At 41.4% G+C, this 15866-nt stretch overlaps 1 protein-coding gene across 10 annotated transcripts; it reads left to right on the top strand.

The window, feature by feature from the left end:
• The first annotated feature begins 227 nt into the window (after positions 1–227).
• znhit3 (zinc finger, HIT-type containing 3) lies at positions 228–14085 on the top strand. 10 transcript variants are annotated; one of them, XM_087977404.1, is made up of 5 exons: positions 228–338; positions 1478–1509; positions 9087–9164; positions 10904–10984; positions 13598–14085. In XM_087977404.1, the coding sequence occupies exons 1-5, from the start codon at positions 271–273 to the stop codon at positions 13786–13788; spliced, it is 450 nt and encodes a 149-aa protein (XP_087833530.1). In that variant the 5' UTR covers positions 228–270; the 3' UTR covers positions 13789–14085. The 10 variants fall into 10 exon arrangements, with proteins under 10 accessions (XP_087833530.1, XP_043574502.1, XP_043574504.1 ...); XM_043718567.2 differs by having other exon boundaries at positions 13595–14085; XM_043718569.2 differs by having other exon boundaries at positions 10901–10984.
• The last annotated feature ends 1781 nt before the right edge of the window (positions 14086–15866 follow it).

The raw sequence follows: 15866 nt of genomic DNA, 5'->3' as shown, positions 1-15866 counted from the left end.
GGATGTGCGAGGGGTAGGGATGAATGAGTGGGGGGGTGGAGTTAGAGGGGTAAGGTTTGGGGTTGGAGTTAAAGGGACGGGGTTGCAGGTGGGGTATAAGAGGGGGTGGGGTTAGTGTTTGGGGTTAGAGGTGATGGGGTCAGAGGGAATGGGGTGGGGTTAGTGGGGGGTGGGGTTAGTGGGGGGTGGGGTTAGTGGGGGGTGGGGTTAGAGGGGCTGTCCCGGAGGTGGGGCTGTCCCTCCTGTCAGGGTTTGCTGTTGAAGAGCGGGATGGTGACCTGCCGAGTGTGTGAGGAGGTGCCGCCGAAATATCGGTGTCCGCGCTGCGGCCTGCGTTAGTGAGTGCTGCCCGGTGTTGTTTACAACTCGAGCCCGCGGCTGCCCTGCGGCCTGCTCCTGTGACTGGCGTACAGCCCTCCCTGAGTCGAGCCGGGCCGGGCCATGTGGAGGTACTCGCTGAGGGGAGAAACCTACAGCCCATGTGGCCTGGGCCTCGCTGTGATGGTCTCAGTGGTCAAATAGCTGGGTCCCTGAACACAAGATCCAGCTGAGATCAGGGATTTTCCTCTGTATCCCCCTGCAGCCTCATTGTTTTGAGTACTGTATCGATTTTACATTTCTTGCAGTTGAAATAATTATGATTCGGAGATGCCGGTGTTGGACTGGGGTGTACAAAGTTAAAAATCTCACAACACCAGGTTATAGTCCAACAGCTGATTGTGAGATCACCTGATGAAGGAGCATAGCTCCGAAAGCTAAAGTGCTTCCAATTAAACCTGTTGGACTATAACCTGGTGTTGTGTGATTTTTAACTTTGAAATAATTAGTTATTGTCAGTCCATTACCTCCTGCAATCTGCTATTCTCCTTCTCATTGTTTACAACGTTGGAAACTTGTACAAAGTGCAGAATCTGTCTTGTATACCAAAGTCTAAGGGATCAAACATTATTTTTAAAATGTGCAGGGGATTGACACCAATACCTGGGGACCATCACTGGTTACTTCCCTCTGGCTTGAGAAACAAGTCTCACCACCACTGTTGTAGTTCTTGTTCTTAGGCTATTGTTTTCATTGATGCTACTAGTGCCCTATTATTGTCATGGGCTTAAATTTTGCAAACTGTTGTATAACTTTGGATCCAATGTTCCTGTGAGGTTCTGTGGCTGTGCAGTCTAAATCTTACTGTGTGGGTCTTGTGCGCAACCACAAAAAGAGAACTTGAACAACGAATATAGAATAATGGGCAGCAACCGACAACAGATTTCTGAAGTGAACAATGGTGATGCTTACAACCTGATGAAGGGCTTATTTCTGAAACGTCAAATCTCCTGCTCCTAGAATGTTGCCTGACCTCCAGGCTTTTCCAGCACCACACTCTTGACTGATCTCCAGCACTTGCAGTCCCAACTTTCTCCTAGATGCTTACAACCACCTAATAAGTATTGTAATTGTAATACTGTTTTTTATTTATTTTCAGTTGTTCTGTAGGATGCTACAAGAAACACAAAGGTATGAATTGTTCTTTGATTACCTAAAAATGTTCTTCAAATTATAATAAGAAAGAACAAAATTATTGGGCAAACTACACTGGTCAAACAGTATATATGGAAAGGAACAGTTAAGTCAATGATCTTTCTTCAACCTGAAATATTAACTGGTTCTGTTCTCAGTAGTTACTTAATACTTCGGTCCAACTCATCCATGTCAACCAGATATCCTAATCTAGTCCCATTTACCTATATTTGCCCCTTATCCCTCCAAACCCTTCCTATTCATATACCTATCCAGATGCCTTTTAAATGTTGCAATTGTACCAACCTTCACCACTTCGTCTGGCAGCACATTTCATGCACACACCACTCTGTGTGGGGAAAAAGTTGCCTCTTTGGTCCCTTTTTATATCTTTCCCCTTTCACCCTAAACCTATGCCCTCTTGTTCTGGACTCCCCTCACCCCAGGGAAAATACTTTGTTTATTTACCTATCTGGGGCCCTCATGATTTTATAAACCTCTAAAGTCAGCCCCAGCCTATTCATCCTCTCCTTATAGCTCAAATCTTCCAACCCTGGCAACATCTTGTAAATCTTTTCTGAACCCTTTCAGGTTTCACAACATCCTTCTGATAGAAAGGAGATCAGAATTGTGCACAATATTCCAAAAGTGGCCTAACCACTGTCCTGTACAGTCTCAGCACGACCTCCCAACTCCTATACTCAATGCGCTGACCAATGAAAGAAAGCATACCAAATGCCTTCTCACTAGCCTATCTACCTGTGACTCTACTTTTAAGGAGCTATGAATCTGCAGTCCAAGCAACAAGCCTCAGGACCTTACCATTCAGTGTATAAGTCCTGCTCTGATTTGCTTTTCCAAAATGCAGCACCTCACAATTACATAAATTAAACTCCATCTGCCACTCAGCCCATTGGCCAATCTAATCAAGATCCCATTATACTTTGAGGTAACCTCCTGCGCTGTCCACTACACCTCCAATTCTGGTATCATATGCAAATTTACTAACTATACCTCCCTATGCTATCATCCAAATCATTAATAAGTGCACCCAGCACTGATCCTTGTCGCACTCCACTGGTCAGACTTCCAGCCTGAAAAACAACCCTCCATCACCACCCTCTGTCTTCTCCCTTTGAGTCAGTTCTGTATTCAAGTGGCTAGTTCTCCCTGTATTCCATGAGATCTAACCTTGCTCATGAGTTTCCCATGGGGAACCTTGTCGAACGCCTTACTGAAGTCCATATAGATCACATCCACCGCTCTGCCCTCATCAATCCTCTTTTTTTTTTTACTTCTTCAAAAAACCTCAATCAAGTTTGTGAGACATGACCTCCCATGCACAAAGCCATGTTGACTATCTCTAATCAGTCCTTGCCTTTCTAAATACATCTAAATCCTGTCCCTCAGGATTTCCTCCAACAACTTGCCCACCACCGATGTCAGGCTCACCGGTTTATTGTTCCCTGGCTTGTCCTTACCACCTTTTCTTAAATAGTGGCACCATGTTAGCCACCCTCTCGTCTTCCAGCACCTTACCTGTGTATAAATAACTCAGCAAGGGGCCCAGCAATCACTTCCCTAGCTTCCCACAGAGTTCTAGGGTATACCTAATTAGGTCTTAGGGATTTATCCACCTTTTTTGTTTCAAGACATCCAGGACCTTCTCTGTAATGTGGATATTTTTCAAGATGTCACCGTCTATTTTCCTACCTTCTACAGCTTCCATATCCTTCTCCATATTGACTGAAGTTTTAACAGATATGTCTGTTCTTAATTTGTAGGGTCATAAAATATGGAATTTCAGACATCCATATATGTATATTTTGCTTATGGAGGTGAGGCTGAAATTACTTGATGAGTCGTTGTTGTGAAATATTCAAATTTCCAAAGCTGCTAGTATAACATCAGTTCTAGTGTTTGAAGAGTAGATTGTAAACCTCTAAGATTAGTGCTTCCCTTAGGTAGGTGGGGGATGGAAATGATATCCAGTAGCCATCAGGTTGGATGTCCACAGGTGTAGCAAAGAATTCCAGAAATGTCAATTGTTATCTAGGGCCTGCTTTATTAAAAGAAGGTCAGAAGTCACATGACACCAGGTTCCCTGACGAAGTAGGAGTGCTCCAAAAGCTTGTGATTTCAAATAAACTTGTTGGACTATAACCTGGTATCATGTGACTTCTGACCTTGTCCACTCCAATCCAATACCGGCACCTCTGCATCGTTATTAAAAGTAGGTCATGAATAGAAGACTTTCATCTTTAACTTATTAACATTCTTTGTCTCACTTTGTTCTGATTTTAAATTGAGATATTATGTCACCTTCATTTGTAAGAGTAGTGCATGCAGTGTCCATGTACAGTACAGCAAATTACAAGGCCAAATTAAAATCTGCATTTAGATGTCCTGTGTCCAAACTGTATTATTGTTTGGAGCCTTGACCTTTTGAAAGATATTATTGTTCAAATTACACTAGTTGTTCTTTAGTGTGAAATATTAGTGTCTGACAAGTCTGTACTTGGTGATTTTATCTGACTTTTAGACTATAAAAGCATAATGAATAGGAACAGGAGTAAGTGATTTGAGCCTGCTCGACCTTTCAGTAGGATCATGGTTGATGATCGTGGTCATGATTCATGGCTGATCCGACATTCCTCACATCTACTTTCCTGCCCTTGTACTTTCTGGATTAATGCATTCTTACACAGCACAGCTTCTCCAATTGGAACTTCTGAACCCATTGACTTTAATGTGCTTAAATAGTAATTCAATTAATTCAAATATCCTGGTGTGGATTTTGTATTACCTTGGGTCCCAATTGTTTCAATGTTTTATGGCCATTTTAAATTTGGACATAGTGTAATGACATTGGAAGAATACTTAGGGATAATCTAACAAAATAGACACACTAGTGGATAAATTTACAGGTGTAACTTGTAATTTGCCATTCCTGAAGAAGGGCTTATGCCCGAAACATCGATTCTCCTGCTCCTTGGATGCTGCCTGACCTGCTGCGCTTTTCCAGCAACACATTTTTGGCTCTGATCTCCAGCATCTGCAGTCCTCATTTTCTCCTATCTGGCTCATTGAGCCTGCTGTACCATTCAATAAGATCATTGATCTTTCTCTGGTCTCAGCTCCACTTACCCACCCTCTCACCATAACCCTTAATTCCTTCATTGTTTTTAAAGCTAAAGTAGATTTTAATTTGAACAGTGACGGAACTAGTGCTAACTACTTCACTGGGTAGGAAATTCCATAGATTCACAATCTTCTGGGTGAAGAAGTTCCTTCTCAATTCAGTCCTAAATCTGCTTGCCTGAATTTTGAGACTATGTCCTCTTGTCTGAGTTTCATCCTCTCTACATTTATCTTATCTATTCTATTCATAATTTTAAATGTTTCTATATGATCCCTCCCTCATTCTTCTAAATTCTAATGAATATAATCACAGTCTACTCAGTCTCTCCTCAGTTGCCAACCCCCTCAAATCTGGAATCAATCTAGTGAACACCCTCTGCATCATCTGTAATGCCAGTACATCCTTTCTCAAGTAAGGAGACTAAAACTGCACACAATACTCCAGGTGTGGCCTCACCTGTACCCTGTACAGCTGCAATATAACCTCCCTGTTTTTAAACTCAATCCCTTGAGTAATGAAGGACAAAATCCTATTTGCCTTCCTAATTACCTGTTCTATTTGCAGACCAACCTTCTGTGCTTCTATGCACAAGGACACCCAGGGCCCTCTGCACAGCAGCATGTTGCAACTTTTTACCATTCAAGTAGTAATCCTTTTTAACTGTTACTCCCACCAAAATGGATGACTTCACATTTATTAACATTGTATTCCATCTGCCAGACCTTTGCCTACTCACTTAAAGTACCTGTGTTTCTCTGCAAAGTTTAACAGTCCTCTGTATGCTTTGCTCTGCCTCTCCTCTTAATGTCATCCGCAAAGTTTAATACACTACACATGATCCCCAACTCCAAATCATCTATATAAAGTGTGAATAATTGTAGTCCCAACACTGATATCTGAGGCACACCACTAGTGACTGATTGCCCACCAGAATAACACTTGTTTATCCCCACTCTTTGCTTCCCGTTAGTTAACCAATCCTCTATCCATGCTAATACTTTACTCGTAACTCCATGCATCTTTACCTTATGCAGCAGCCTCTTGCTTAAGGCCTTTGGAAATCTAAGTACACTACATCTACTGGGTCCCCATTGTCCACCGTGCTCGTAATGTCTTCATAGAATTACAAAAGATTAGTTATGCAACTTCCCCCTCCCGCTCCACCAAGGACATGCAGGTCCTTGGACTCCTCCATCGCCAGACCATAGCAACACGACGGCTGGGGAAGAGCGCCTCATCTTCCGCCTAGGAACCCTCCAACCACAAGGAACGAACTCAGATTTCTCCAGTTTCCTCATTTCCCCTCCCCCACCTTGTCTCAGTCCTAACCCTCGAACTCAGCACCACCTTCCTAACCTGCAATCTTCTTCCTGACCTCTCCGGCCCCACCCCCACACCGGCCTATCACCCACACCTTAACCTCCTTCCACCTATCGCATTTCCAACGCCCCTCCCCCAAGTCCCTCCTCCCTACCTTTTAGCTTAGCCTGCTTGGCACGCTCTCCTCATTCCTGAAGAAGGGCTCATGCTCCTGCTCCTTGGATGCTGCCTGACCTGCACTTTTCCAGCAACACATTTTCAGCTCTGCCCTTCATGAACCCATGCTGTCTGCACAACAGGATAATTTCTATCTAGCTGCCTTGCTGTTTCTTCCTTGATAATAGACTCAAAGCATCTTCGCCACTACAGAAGTTAAGCTAACCGGTCTATAATTCCCCATCTTTTGCCTACCTCCCTTTTTAAACAGTGGCATCACATTTACCATTTTCCAATTTGCTGGAACTGTCCTAGAGCCCAGCAAATTTAGGAAAATTACAAGCGCACTTGCTATTTCTCCTGCCATCTATTTTAGTACCCTAGGATGCAATCCATCAGGGCCAGGAGACTTTGTCTATCCTTAGCTCCATTAGCTTGTCCAATACTACCTCTTCCATAGTAATGATTGTTTCCAGGTCCTCGCCTACCGTCACCTCTTTGTCAATTACTGGCATGTTATTACTGCCTCTACTGTGAAGACCAACATAAAATACCTGTTCAATGCCTTGGCTGTTTCATCATATCCCATGACTAAATGCCCCTTCTCATCCTCTAAAGGACCAACATTTATTTTAGCCACTCTTTATTTTTGTTTTATTTATTTATAGAAATGTTTGCTATCTGTTTTTATATTCTGTGCTAGTTTTTTTTCTCATGTTCGACCTTACTTTTCTTTATAGCTCTTTTTATAGCTTTCTGTTGGCTTTTAAATCTTTCCCAATCTTCTAGTTTCCTGTTGATCTTGGCCAGTTTGTATGCCTTTTTTCAATTCGATAGCCTCCCTTATTTCCTTAGACTCCTGTGGCAGTTATCCCTTTTTTTTTTTACAGTCCTTCCTTTTCAGTGGAATATACTTTTACTGAGCACTTTGGAAAAATTGCTTTGAAAGACCTCCACTGATCGTCAACTGTCCCATCAAAGTATTTGTTTCCAGTCTACTTTAGCCAAGTCCTCCCTCATCCTATTGTAGTCTCCCTTGTTTAAGCACGGGCCCCTAGTATTGGATTTTATCTTCACACTTTCCATCTGTATTAAAAATTCAACTATACTGTGATCACTCCTTCCAAGAGGATCCCTAACTATGAATTATTCCTGTCTCATTACAAAGGACCAGATCTAGGACAGCTTGCTCCCTCATAGGTTCCATTACATACTGTTCAAGAAAGCTATCGCGGATACACTCAACGAACTCCTCTTCAAGGTGGTAAAAACAATAACTGCAGATGCTGGAAACCAGATTCTGGATCAGTGGTGCTGGAAGAGCACAGCAATTCAGGCAGCATCCAACGAACAGCGAAATCGACGTTTCGGGCAAAAGCCTTTCGCTGCTCATTGGATGCTGCCTGAATTGCTGTGCTCTTCCAGCACCACTGATCCAGAACTCCTCTTCAAGGCTACCCTGACTAAGCTGTTTCGACCAATTGACATGTAGATTAAAATCCCCCATGATAATTGCCATACCATTTTTACAGGCATTAGTTATTTAGAGTCATAGTCGTAGAGATTTAGAGCACGGAAACAGACTCTTCAATCCAACCTGTCCATGCCAACCAGATATCCCAGCCTAATCTAGTCCCACCTGCCAGCACCTGGCCCATATCCCTCCACATCCTTCCTATTCGTATACCCATCCAGATGCCTTTTAAATGTTGCAATTGTACCAGCCTCCACCACTTCCTCTGGCAGCTCATTCCATACACGTACCACCCTGAGTGAAAAGGTTTCCCCCTTCGGTCTCTTTTATATCTTGCCCCTCTTGCCCTAAACCTATGCCCTCTAGTTCTGGACTCCCCCACCCCACAGAAAAGACTTTGTCTATTTATCCTATTCATGCCCCTCATTATTTTATAAAGCTCTATAAGGTCACCCCTCAGCCTCCAACCCTCTAGGAAAAACAGCCCTAGACTATTCAACCTCTTCCTACAGCTCAAATCCTCCAACTCTGGCAACATCCTTGTAAATCTTTTCTGAACCCTTTCAAATTTCACAACATCTTTGCGAGGCCAGAATTGCATGCAATATTCCAACAGTGGCCTAACCAATGTCCTGTACAGTTGCAACATGACCTCCCAACTCCTGCACTCCATTCTCTGACCAATATTGCCTGCCCCAATGTGATGTTGTTATTTGGTGGCATATAGACTGGATCTATTAGTGACTTTTTCTTTGAAATTTTAATTTCCACCCAAATGGATTCAACCTTATTCTCCATAGGCGTAGACAGGTCTACATAGGTAAACAGGATGGTGAAGGAGGCATTTTGTATGTTTGCCTTATTGGCCAGTGCACGGAGTACAGGAGTTGGGAGGGCATGTTGTAGCTGTACAGGATGTTGGTTAGGCCACTTTTGGAATATCATATATAATCTAGTCTCCCGACTATAGTAAGGATGCTGTGAAACTTGAAACGATTCAGAAAAGGTTTTCAAGGATGTTGCCAGAGTTGGAGGGTTTGAGCTAAAGGGAGAGGCTTTTTCCCTGGAGCATCAGAGGCAGAGAGGTGACATTAGAGGTTTATGAAGTCATGAGGGGCATGGGTATGGTAAATAGCCAAGGTTTTTCCCTGGCATGGGGAGTCCAAAACTAGACAGTATAGGTTTAGGGTTAAAGGGGAAAGATTTAAAATGGACCTAAAGGTGCAACGTTTTCACGCAGAGTCATGTATGTATGAAATGAGCTGCCAGAGCAAGTGGTGAAGGCTGGTACAATTACAGCATTTAAAAGGCACCTGGATGGGTACATGAACAGGAAGGGTTTAGAGAGATATGGGCGAAATGCTGGAAAATGGGACCAGATTTATTTGGGATATCTGGTTGGCATGGACGAGTTTTAACAGTTGGACCAAAGCTTTAGCGTGTACTTACTGTAAAATAACTAAATTCAGCACTTTATTTTAGTAGATGATTGTAAACCCCAGGAGTCTGGTTCAGAGATTTCCCCAGCATTAAAGGAACCTATACAGCAAGACCGTAATGGTAAGATATGCTGTTGACTATGGTAATTAAAAAAGTATCTACAAGGCTTGAACTGTTTGAGTTCGTGTTTTTCAAAATATTTTGAGCCATGAACACCAGTTCCATTGAATGAGTTTTACTGCAGCTATACCATGCTAATACAAATATATGGTACTTGCAATAAAAATAGCCAATAGAGAGGATTTTCTCTATCGACTGTATTAAACACAAATTTCTTAACCTGCAATATTCTCTGTTCTGAGCTGCACACTTTTGTCTGAGTCACAAACTTTGTTCTTTTGCTAAAGTTCTAATGAACACCGGGGCTGGATGAAAATAGTCATAGTCAAGCAATGTAGCATGGAAACAGACCTTTTGGTCCAACTAGTCTACACCGAGCATGTTCCCAAATTATTGTCTCAACTGCCTGCATTTGGCCCATATCCCTCCAAACATTTTCTAATCATGTACTTATCCAAATATTTTTTAAATGTTTTAATTGTACTTGCACCCACCACTTCCCCACATAGTTCTTTGTGTATTTTTTTTTTTTAAAAATTGCTTTTTTTTTTGTTGAATCTTTCTCCTCACCATTAAAATATGCACCTTTACTTTTGAACTCTCCCACCTTGTGGGGGAGACCTTGGCTATTCAGCTCATCTATGTCCCTCATGATTTTATAATTCTCTGTAAAGTCACCTCTAAACCACCTATCCTGCAGTGAAAAAGATCCAGCCTATATTCATAACTTCAATCTTCCATTCCTGGCAACATTCTGGTAAATATTTTCTGAACCTTCTCCAGTTTAATATCCTTCCTATAGCAGGGAACCAGAACTGCACAGAATACTTCAGAAGACGCCTCAATTGTCCTGTACAACCTCAACACGACATCCTGACGACAACTCAAATTTCTGTGCAATGAAGACAAATCTAACGCCACCTTAACTACCCTATCTACCTGTGATGCAAATTTCAAAGAATTATGTACCTAAATCCCTAGGTCTCTCTATTGTACAACACTACCCATGGAACTCCCACCCTAACAATATTGTAGATTTACCTGCACCAAATGGGCTGCGACGGTTCAAGAAGGCAGCTCACCACCACCGTCTCAAAATGCACACAGGAAAGGACAATAAAACATTGATAAGCAGCATTCAAAGGTGGTGAAATAGATTAAAATTTCATATACACACAACACCAATCAATCTCTCCCCTTAAAATACCATCTATGCTGTGTTTTAAGCATTTTCTAGATTTCAGTTATACAGTAGCACCTCGACATACGAACGACCTCGTTCATGAACAAATTGGTTTACAAATAGGATTGTACATAAAATTTTGCTTCAAATTACATACGAAATTCAAGGTACGAACGCAAAAAGCCCGTGTGCGACCACGTGGTTTCATTGTTCTGCTTTGCTATGCGCTTGTTGAACGCAAAAGCTCTCAGGCCTTGCGTGATCTCATTCAGTTCGTCTTTGGCGCGTGCGCTGTGAACAGCGTTCGTTGCTACGCCCAAGCATTCTTACGCTATCCGAACAATGAGGAAAATTGATTCAGTTCGTGAACCGGGTCCTGGAACGGATTAAGTTTGTAAGTCGAGGCACTACTGTACTTAAAACTTCAGGTGCTTAAAGTCAATGTTTCTGGAGAAATTAACCATTTTTCAGGGTCTCTGTAATCGCTCATAATTCAGGAGCTACCTTTCAACTCTATCATTTGAGATCTGTTGAAAACCTTTTGTTATGTTAGTAGGACACTACTCCGGCACAAATGAAATCTTGGATGATGGTGAAGATTCTGATCGTGTACCACTCGAGAAACTGAGACGACTGGGTATGTAGACAAAAGAAAAAACTGACTCTGAAAACACAAACTGTTTTTCTAATATTGCAGTTGGGAAATAGTGGTTAGAATTAGTTGATTTAATATTTGGTGTTTATGTACTTGAGTTTCACAATTTAATTCTTGCACAACAATCATTTGAAATGCGTTTGACTGCAAATTGTCTCCTTTTTATTCTTGCATTGGATTTGAACATTACTAACTGTTGATTGCCCTTAAAACGAGTGACTTGCTAAACCATTGCAGGTAATAGTTAAGATTCGACCCTATTGCTGTAAATATGGAGTCAGCATGTCAGCTATGCCATGTAACACTGGCAGCTTGCATAAAGGATATTGTGAACCAGATAGGTTTTCACAACTATAGTTTCATGGCCCCTTTACTGAGACAATTTGTATATTCCAGATGTATCAGTTGCATTTCAACTCTACCAGATGGGTTTTGATTGACAAGTATTAGTCTTGACCTGTGGATTACTGATTCAGTGGTGTTAATACAAATTTACTACCTCTGCCTTAATGCAGCATGATGGTACCATTCTCCCTTGGGTTAAAGGGGAATTTTAATTTGCACTGCTTATTGTGTAACAGTATTTGTAGTGGCCAGGGCTCAAAATACACAGATGGTGAGTAAATTTTCCCCCAAAACACTTGAGTAACCTTCAGTTACAGGGCAACAATCCAAGAAAAGTGGTCCATAAACAAAATTGACAAGAGTTGAAAAGGAGCAATAAGCAGTTAGGCATTTGTCAGTGAGGAAGCTGTAAGCTGTGCGCCATAGTCTTTTGGTGGGGAGGGAGGTGATGGAGGTAGATTGTATCTGCCAGGGGAAGGAGGAGGCAGCTACAAAGGTGGGGAGCTGAATGAAGTCTGCTTCAAAAAGGCTCTGGGCTGGGGAGAGGCTGCAAGAAGTGAATGGAAGGAAGTTTCAGACCAGGGAGTAAACTTTTAAATCCATCAACAAGGGATTGCTAAGTGAACTGGAAGCTGGAAAAGTTTGATATAGAGGATGACTGCCCTCCCAAAAAAAAAGTGGACTCTCTAGCTTAAGGTTCCAATGCTTAGGAACTACAATTAGGGGGAAAATGCAGTGGATGCTATTGTAATGAACACCGCATCAATTGTTATATTTAAATCGGAGAATTGAGCACTGATATGCAGTAACTAGGTTGCAATTACCTCGTTAAAATATTCTAGCATTATGCTATAGAAGTATGTTGGCTTACAGTAATACTAGTCTGAAAATGCCCGATTTCAGAAGCTAAGAGGACTCAGGCCTGATTACTATTTAGGTGGGAAACTGTCTGAGAATACCAGGTACAATAGGCTTTTTCTGCCAGTAGTGGTTGCTCACATCACCCCTCTGCATTTGTGGTACAGAGACATAAGAGTATAGCACAGAAACAGATCATTTGGTCCAACTCATCCATGCCAACCAGATATCCTAATTTTTTTTGTGTGTGGTGGCCTTGTGGAGAAGTACTTGTAAATCAGAAATCATAGGTTTGGTCTCCCCTTTCACTTAGCATTAGTTACTGATTACTGGACCTGCCATGAACCGACGGACGTTGAACGTTTGTCATTACTTCACTATATATATTTTTTAAAAGTTCTTTCCCTTCTAGATATAGATGCACATTGGCATAAGTCTGCTTCAGCTATGTTTAAAGTCATAACTTTTTTGATATAGAATTGTCATTTAATTTTTGGGGGGGGGGGAAATACTTATGCCTGTTTTGTGCCAATATAAAATACTGATTTCAGTAAGAAATTAATGCTTTCTTTGTGTATTGTGGCTCTAAGTTTAAGGGAAATTTGATAATCAATTGAGGATATTGTTGAATTCTTCTAATTCTGTTTCAGCATGAGTCCAAATACCCTATATGTCAACAAAGGTACAGATGGTAATGTTAGCTGAGTGATTGATTGCATCTGTTAATATACGGATTTTTAAGAATGAGAAAGGAGCTCCGAAATAGAAGTAGTCCCAAAAAATCAATAGGCAATCCTGAACTATTGCTCTCCACCAGGGAAAAATAATTGACTCCTTGTAATGGTCAGTGGACTCCAGCCAACACTGTTCCCAGATCATAGGAGATCAATTACCTCTCAACTAATTGTATGTATGGAAGCAGCCTTAGTCCTTGCTGGATTCAATTCCCGCCTCAGGCGACTGACTGTGTGGAGTTTGCACGTTCTCCCCGTGTCTGCATGGGTTTCCTCCGGGTGTTCCGGTTTCCTCCCACAGTCCAAAGATGTGCAGGGTCAGGTGAATTGGCCATACTAAATTGCCCGTAGTGTTAGGTAAGGGGTAAATGTAGGGGTATGGGGTGGGTTTCGCTTTGGCGGGTCGGTGTGGACTTGTTGGGCCGAAGGGCCTGTTTCCACACTGTAATCTAATCTAATCTAATCTCTGAAAACCACCTTGAGGTAATACAGTTTTTTTTTTACCCGTGGTACCAGGGCAAATGTTTCTGAAACACCCTTTCACACTGCCAACCACATTCTCCGGAATGTTCCTGATGGAGTGGCCTGAGGTTTATGATGTTTGTTTCAATAAGTTCTTGCATTCCGATTCATTCAATTTCTGTCATTCCAACAGCAGGATCAGAGAAGTTAAAGGGTCTACTTTGCAACCCACACCTTAAACAGTTGCTGTTGACAGTAGACAAGGCGGAGGATAAAGAAAGCATCATGAAGATAGCTATGCAGGAACCAATTTTCGTGGAATTTGCAGATCAGTGTTTACAAATAGTTGAACCCCCAGAGAAAGAAAATGAAATTGTTGTCTCCTAGTATAAACTCTCCGACCTTTGAGTAAATACTTTTGTAATTACTTTGTAAGATATATAGCTATTCTGATTTTAATTAGGTTTATCCACTGGATTGAAAAATAAACATCTTGGGTGTTCAGTGACTGGGCTGTGATGCCAGTACTTTGACGTATTATTTTGCAGTGTTTTATTAAAATATTTTTCTTAAGCTGTTCAGAAAAACAAACAATCCAATACTGGTACCTACCCAATGACCTGAAATAAATAGTCTTGCTTTTCTATGCCATTACCAAATAAAATAACAATTCAATTTTCTCAATTCCTTGTACACTAAGAATCTGTTACTCCATTTCATTTTTATTTCTACCCGAGCTCATAGTTTTTGTCTGATTTGATTTCTGAGCTTATGTGGGCTGAAAATGTGTTGCTGGAAAAGCGCAGCAAGTCAGGCAGCATCCAAGGAGCAGGAGAATCGACGTTTCGGGCATGAGCCCTTCTTCAGGATCCTTGCAAACTTACAAGGATGCCTTCCTTAAAACTGCGAATCCTCGTGCAAGGATGCCTTCCTTGAAGAAGCTCTCTTCCTCCCTCCACTACGCATCCCTTCTGAGCTTATGTCCCTATAATTTGAAAATAAGTGAAATACCATCTGCATGTCACCAGTACCACAAAAATATCAGTTTACCCCAGTTCTAACTAATCCTGTTTTTCTATGTAATTCTGTCACATTGTCTTGAAAGTACTAAAAGACTTGCCATATTTGCTTGCTTTGTGGGTTATTAACTAGTTTATACCTTTTAATAATGAATGAATCACTGTGCAACCACATAAAAAAACTTGCCTAATAGCAGCACTATTAAAATGAAGGGTTATAATCAATACCCACTTTACAAGTTTGTGCTATAGAAAGTGTCTCCAAATTTGTCAATTGTGTTAATGAAATGCATGTTAGAGCAGAATGACTTGTACTGGGCTATTTGGGGGAAGATGATGGCTTTGTGATATTATCACTAAGCTGTTAATCCAAAGATCCCACTGCTGTACTGGGGACCTGGGTTCAAATCCTGCCACTGCAGATAGTGGAATTTGAATCGAATAAAAATCTGAATTTAAGAATCTAATGATGACTGTGAATTCCATTTGTCAATTGTTGGAAAAACCCATCTGGTTCATTAATGTCCTTTAGGGAAGAAAACCTGTGCTTACGGAATCTAGGCTTCATAGGATTCCAGACCCCCAGCAATGTGGGTGATTCTGAACTGCCCTGTGGGCAATAAATCCTGGCCTACGCAGTGACATCCACATCCTGTGAATGACTAAAAAAGTATTCAGATCACTGAGTTTATTATGAAAAACATTAGTTTATTTAAAAAAATTCACAGTACATAGCCATCCCTAGCAAGATCAATACTTATTGCCCATCCCTAATTATCCTTGGTCTAGTGAGCTGATATGAAATGTCACAGTGCATGTTGTGTATGTTCACCCATAATGTTTTGTGGAGGGAAATTACAAGACTTGAAATTGTAATTATTCTATTTCACAACAGTGGGTGACTTGGGGAACCTGCAGGATGTTTTTGACGTGTCTGCTGCCCTTGTTGTAAAGGGTAGAGATCATGGGTTTGGGAGATACTGTCAAGGAAGCTAAGAACATTAAGGTCCTCAGCAAGAGGGCTCTTGATGCACAATGGTGGTATCCCTATCTCTGGACCAGAGTCAAGACCCATGTGCCCTGGCCATATTTCTTAAAATAAATAAGAAAAGATCCTGAAGATCTTCTGCAGGAATGTGCTGTGGCTTTAGGATGGAAGTGCTCCTGTGATTGGATGCTGATGTCTTGAAAGGAAGCTGTTTCTTTTGGCGTCATTTTAAAAGTGCTGTTCTATGGGAGATGTAATTATGTGACAAGAGCTTGCATAAATTGTAATCACTAGTTTAACCTAGACAAAAATCAGATCTGTCTAATATGATTGACTCCAAATTCATGAGTGCTGAATTCACCAGCAGTTCCTAGAAACTAGAAGTACTGATGAAGAAACTGGTGTTGCAGTTATGAGATAATTCTCATTCTTTGAAAACAATTAAGCTTCATTTTACA

The sequence above is a fragment of the Chiloscyllium plagiosum genome, unplaced genomic scaffold (genome assembly GCF_037043375.1).
Source record: "Chiloscyllium plagiosum isolate Xiang-an unplaced genomic scaffold, Cpla_swu_hap1 HiC_scaffold_31, whole genome shotgun sequence".
In the NCBI taxonomy this organism is placed as follows: domain Eukaryota; kingdom Metazoa; phylum Chordata; class Chondrichthyes; order Orectolobiformes; family Hemiscylliidae; genus Chiloscyllium; species Chiloscyllium plagiosum.
Note: the sequence above shows the minus strand (reverse complement) of the source record. Positions and strands in the feature narration are given on the sequence as shown.

Excerpts from the sequence above, each read along its gene's own strand:
- znhit3 (XM_043718566.2), top strand. The coding sequence starts at position 271 with ATGGTGACCTGCCGAGTGTGTGAGGAGGTGCCGCCGAAATATCGGTGT. Across the intron at positions 339-1,477 it reads CCGCGCTGCGGCCTGCGTTA|TTGTTCTGTAGGATGCTACA; the intron begins GTGAGTGCTGCC and ends ATTTATTTTCAG. Across the intron at positions 9,165-10,900 it reads TATACAGCAAGACCGTAATG|TAGGACACTACTCCGGCACA; the intron begins GTAAGATATGCT and ends TTGTTATGTTAG.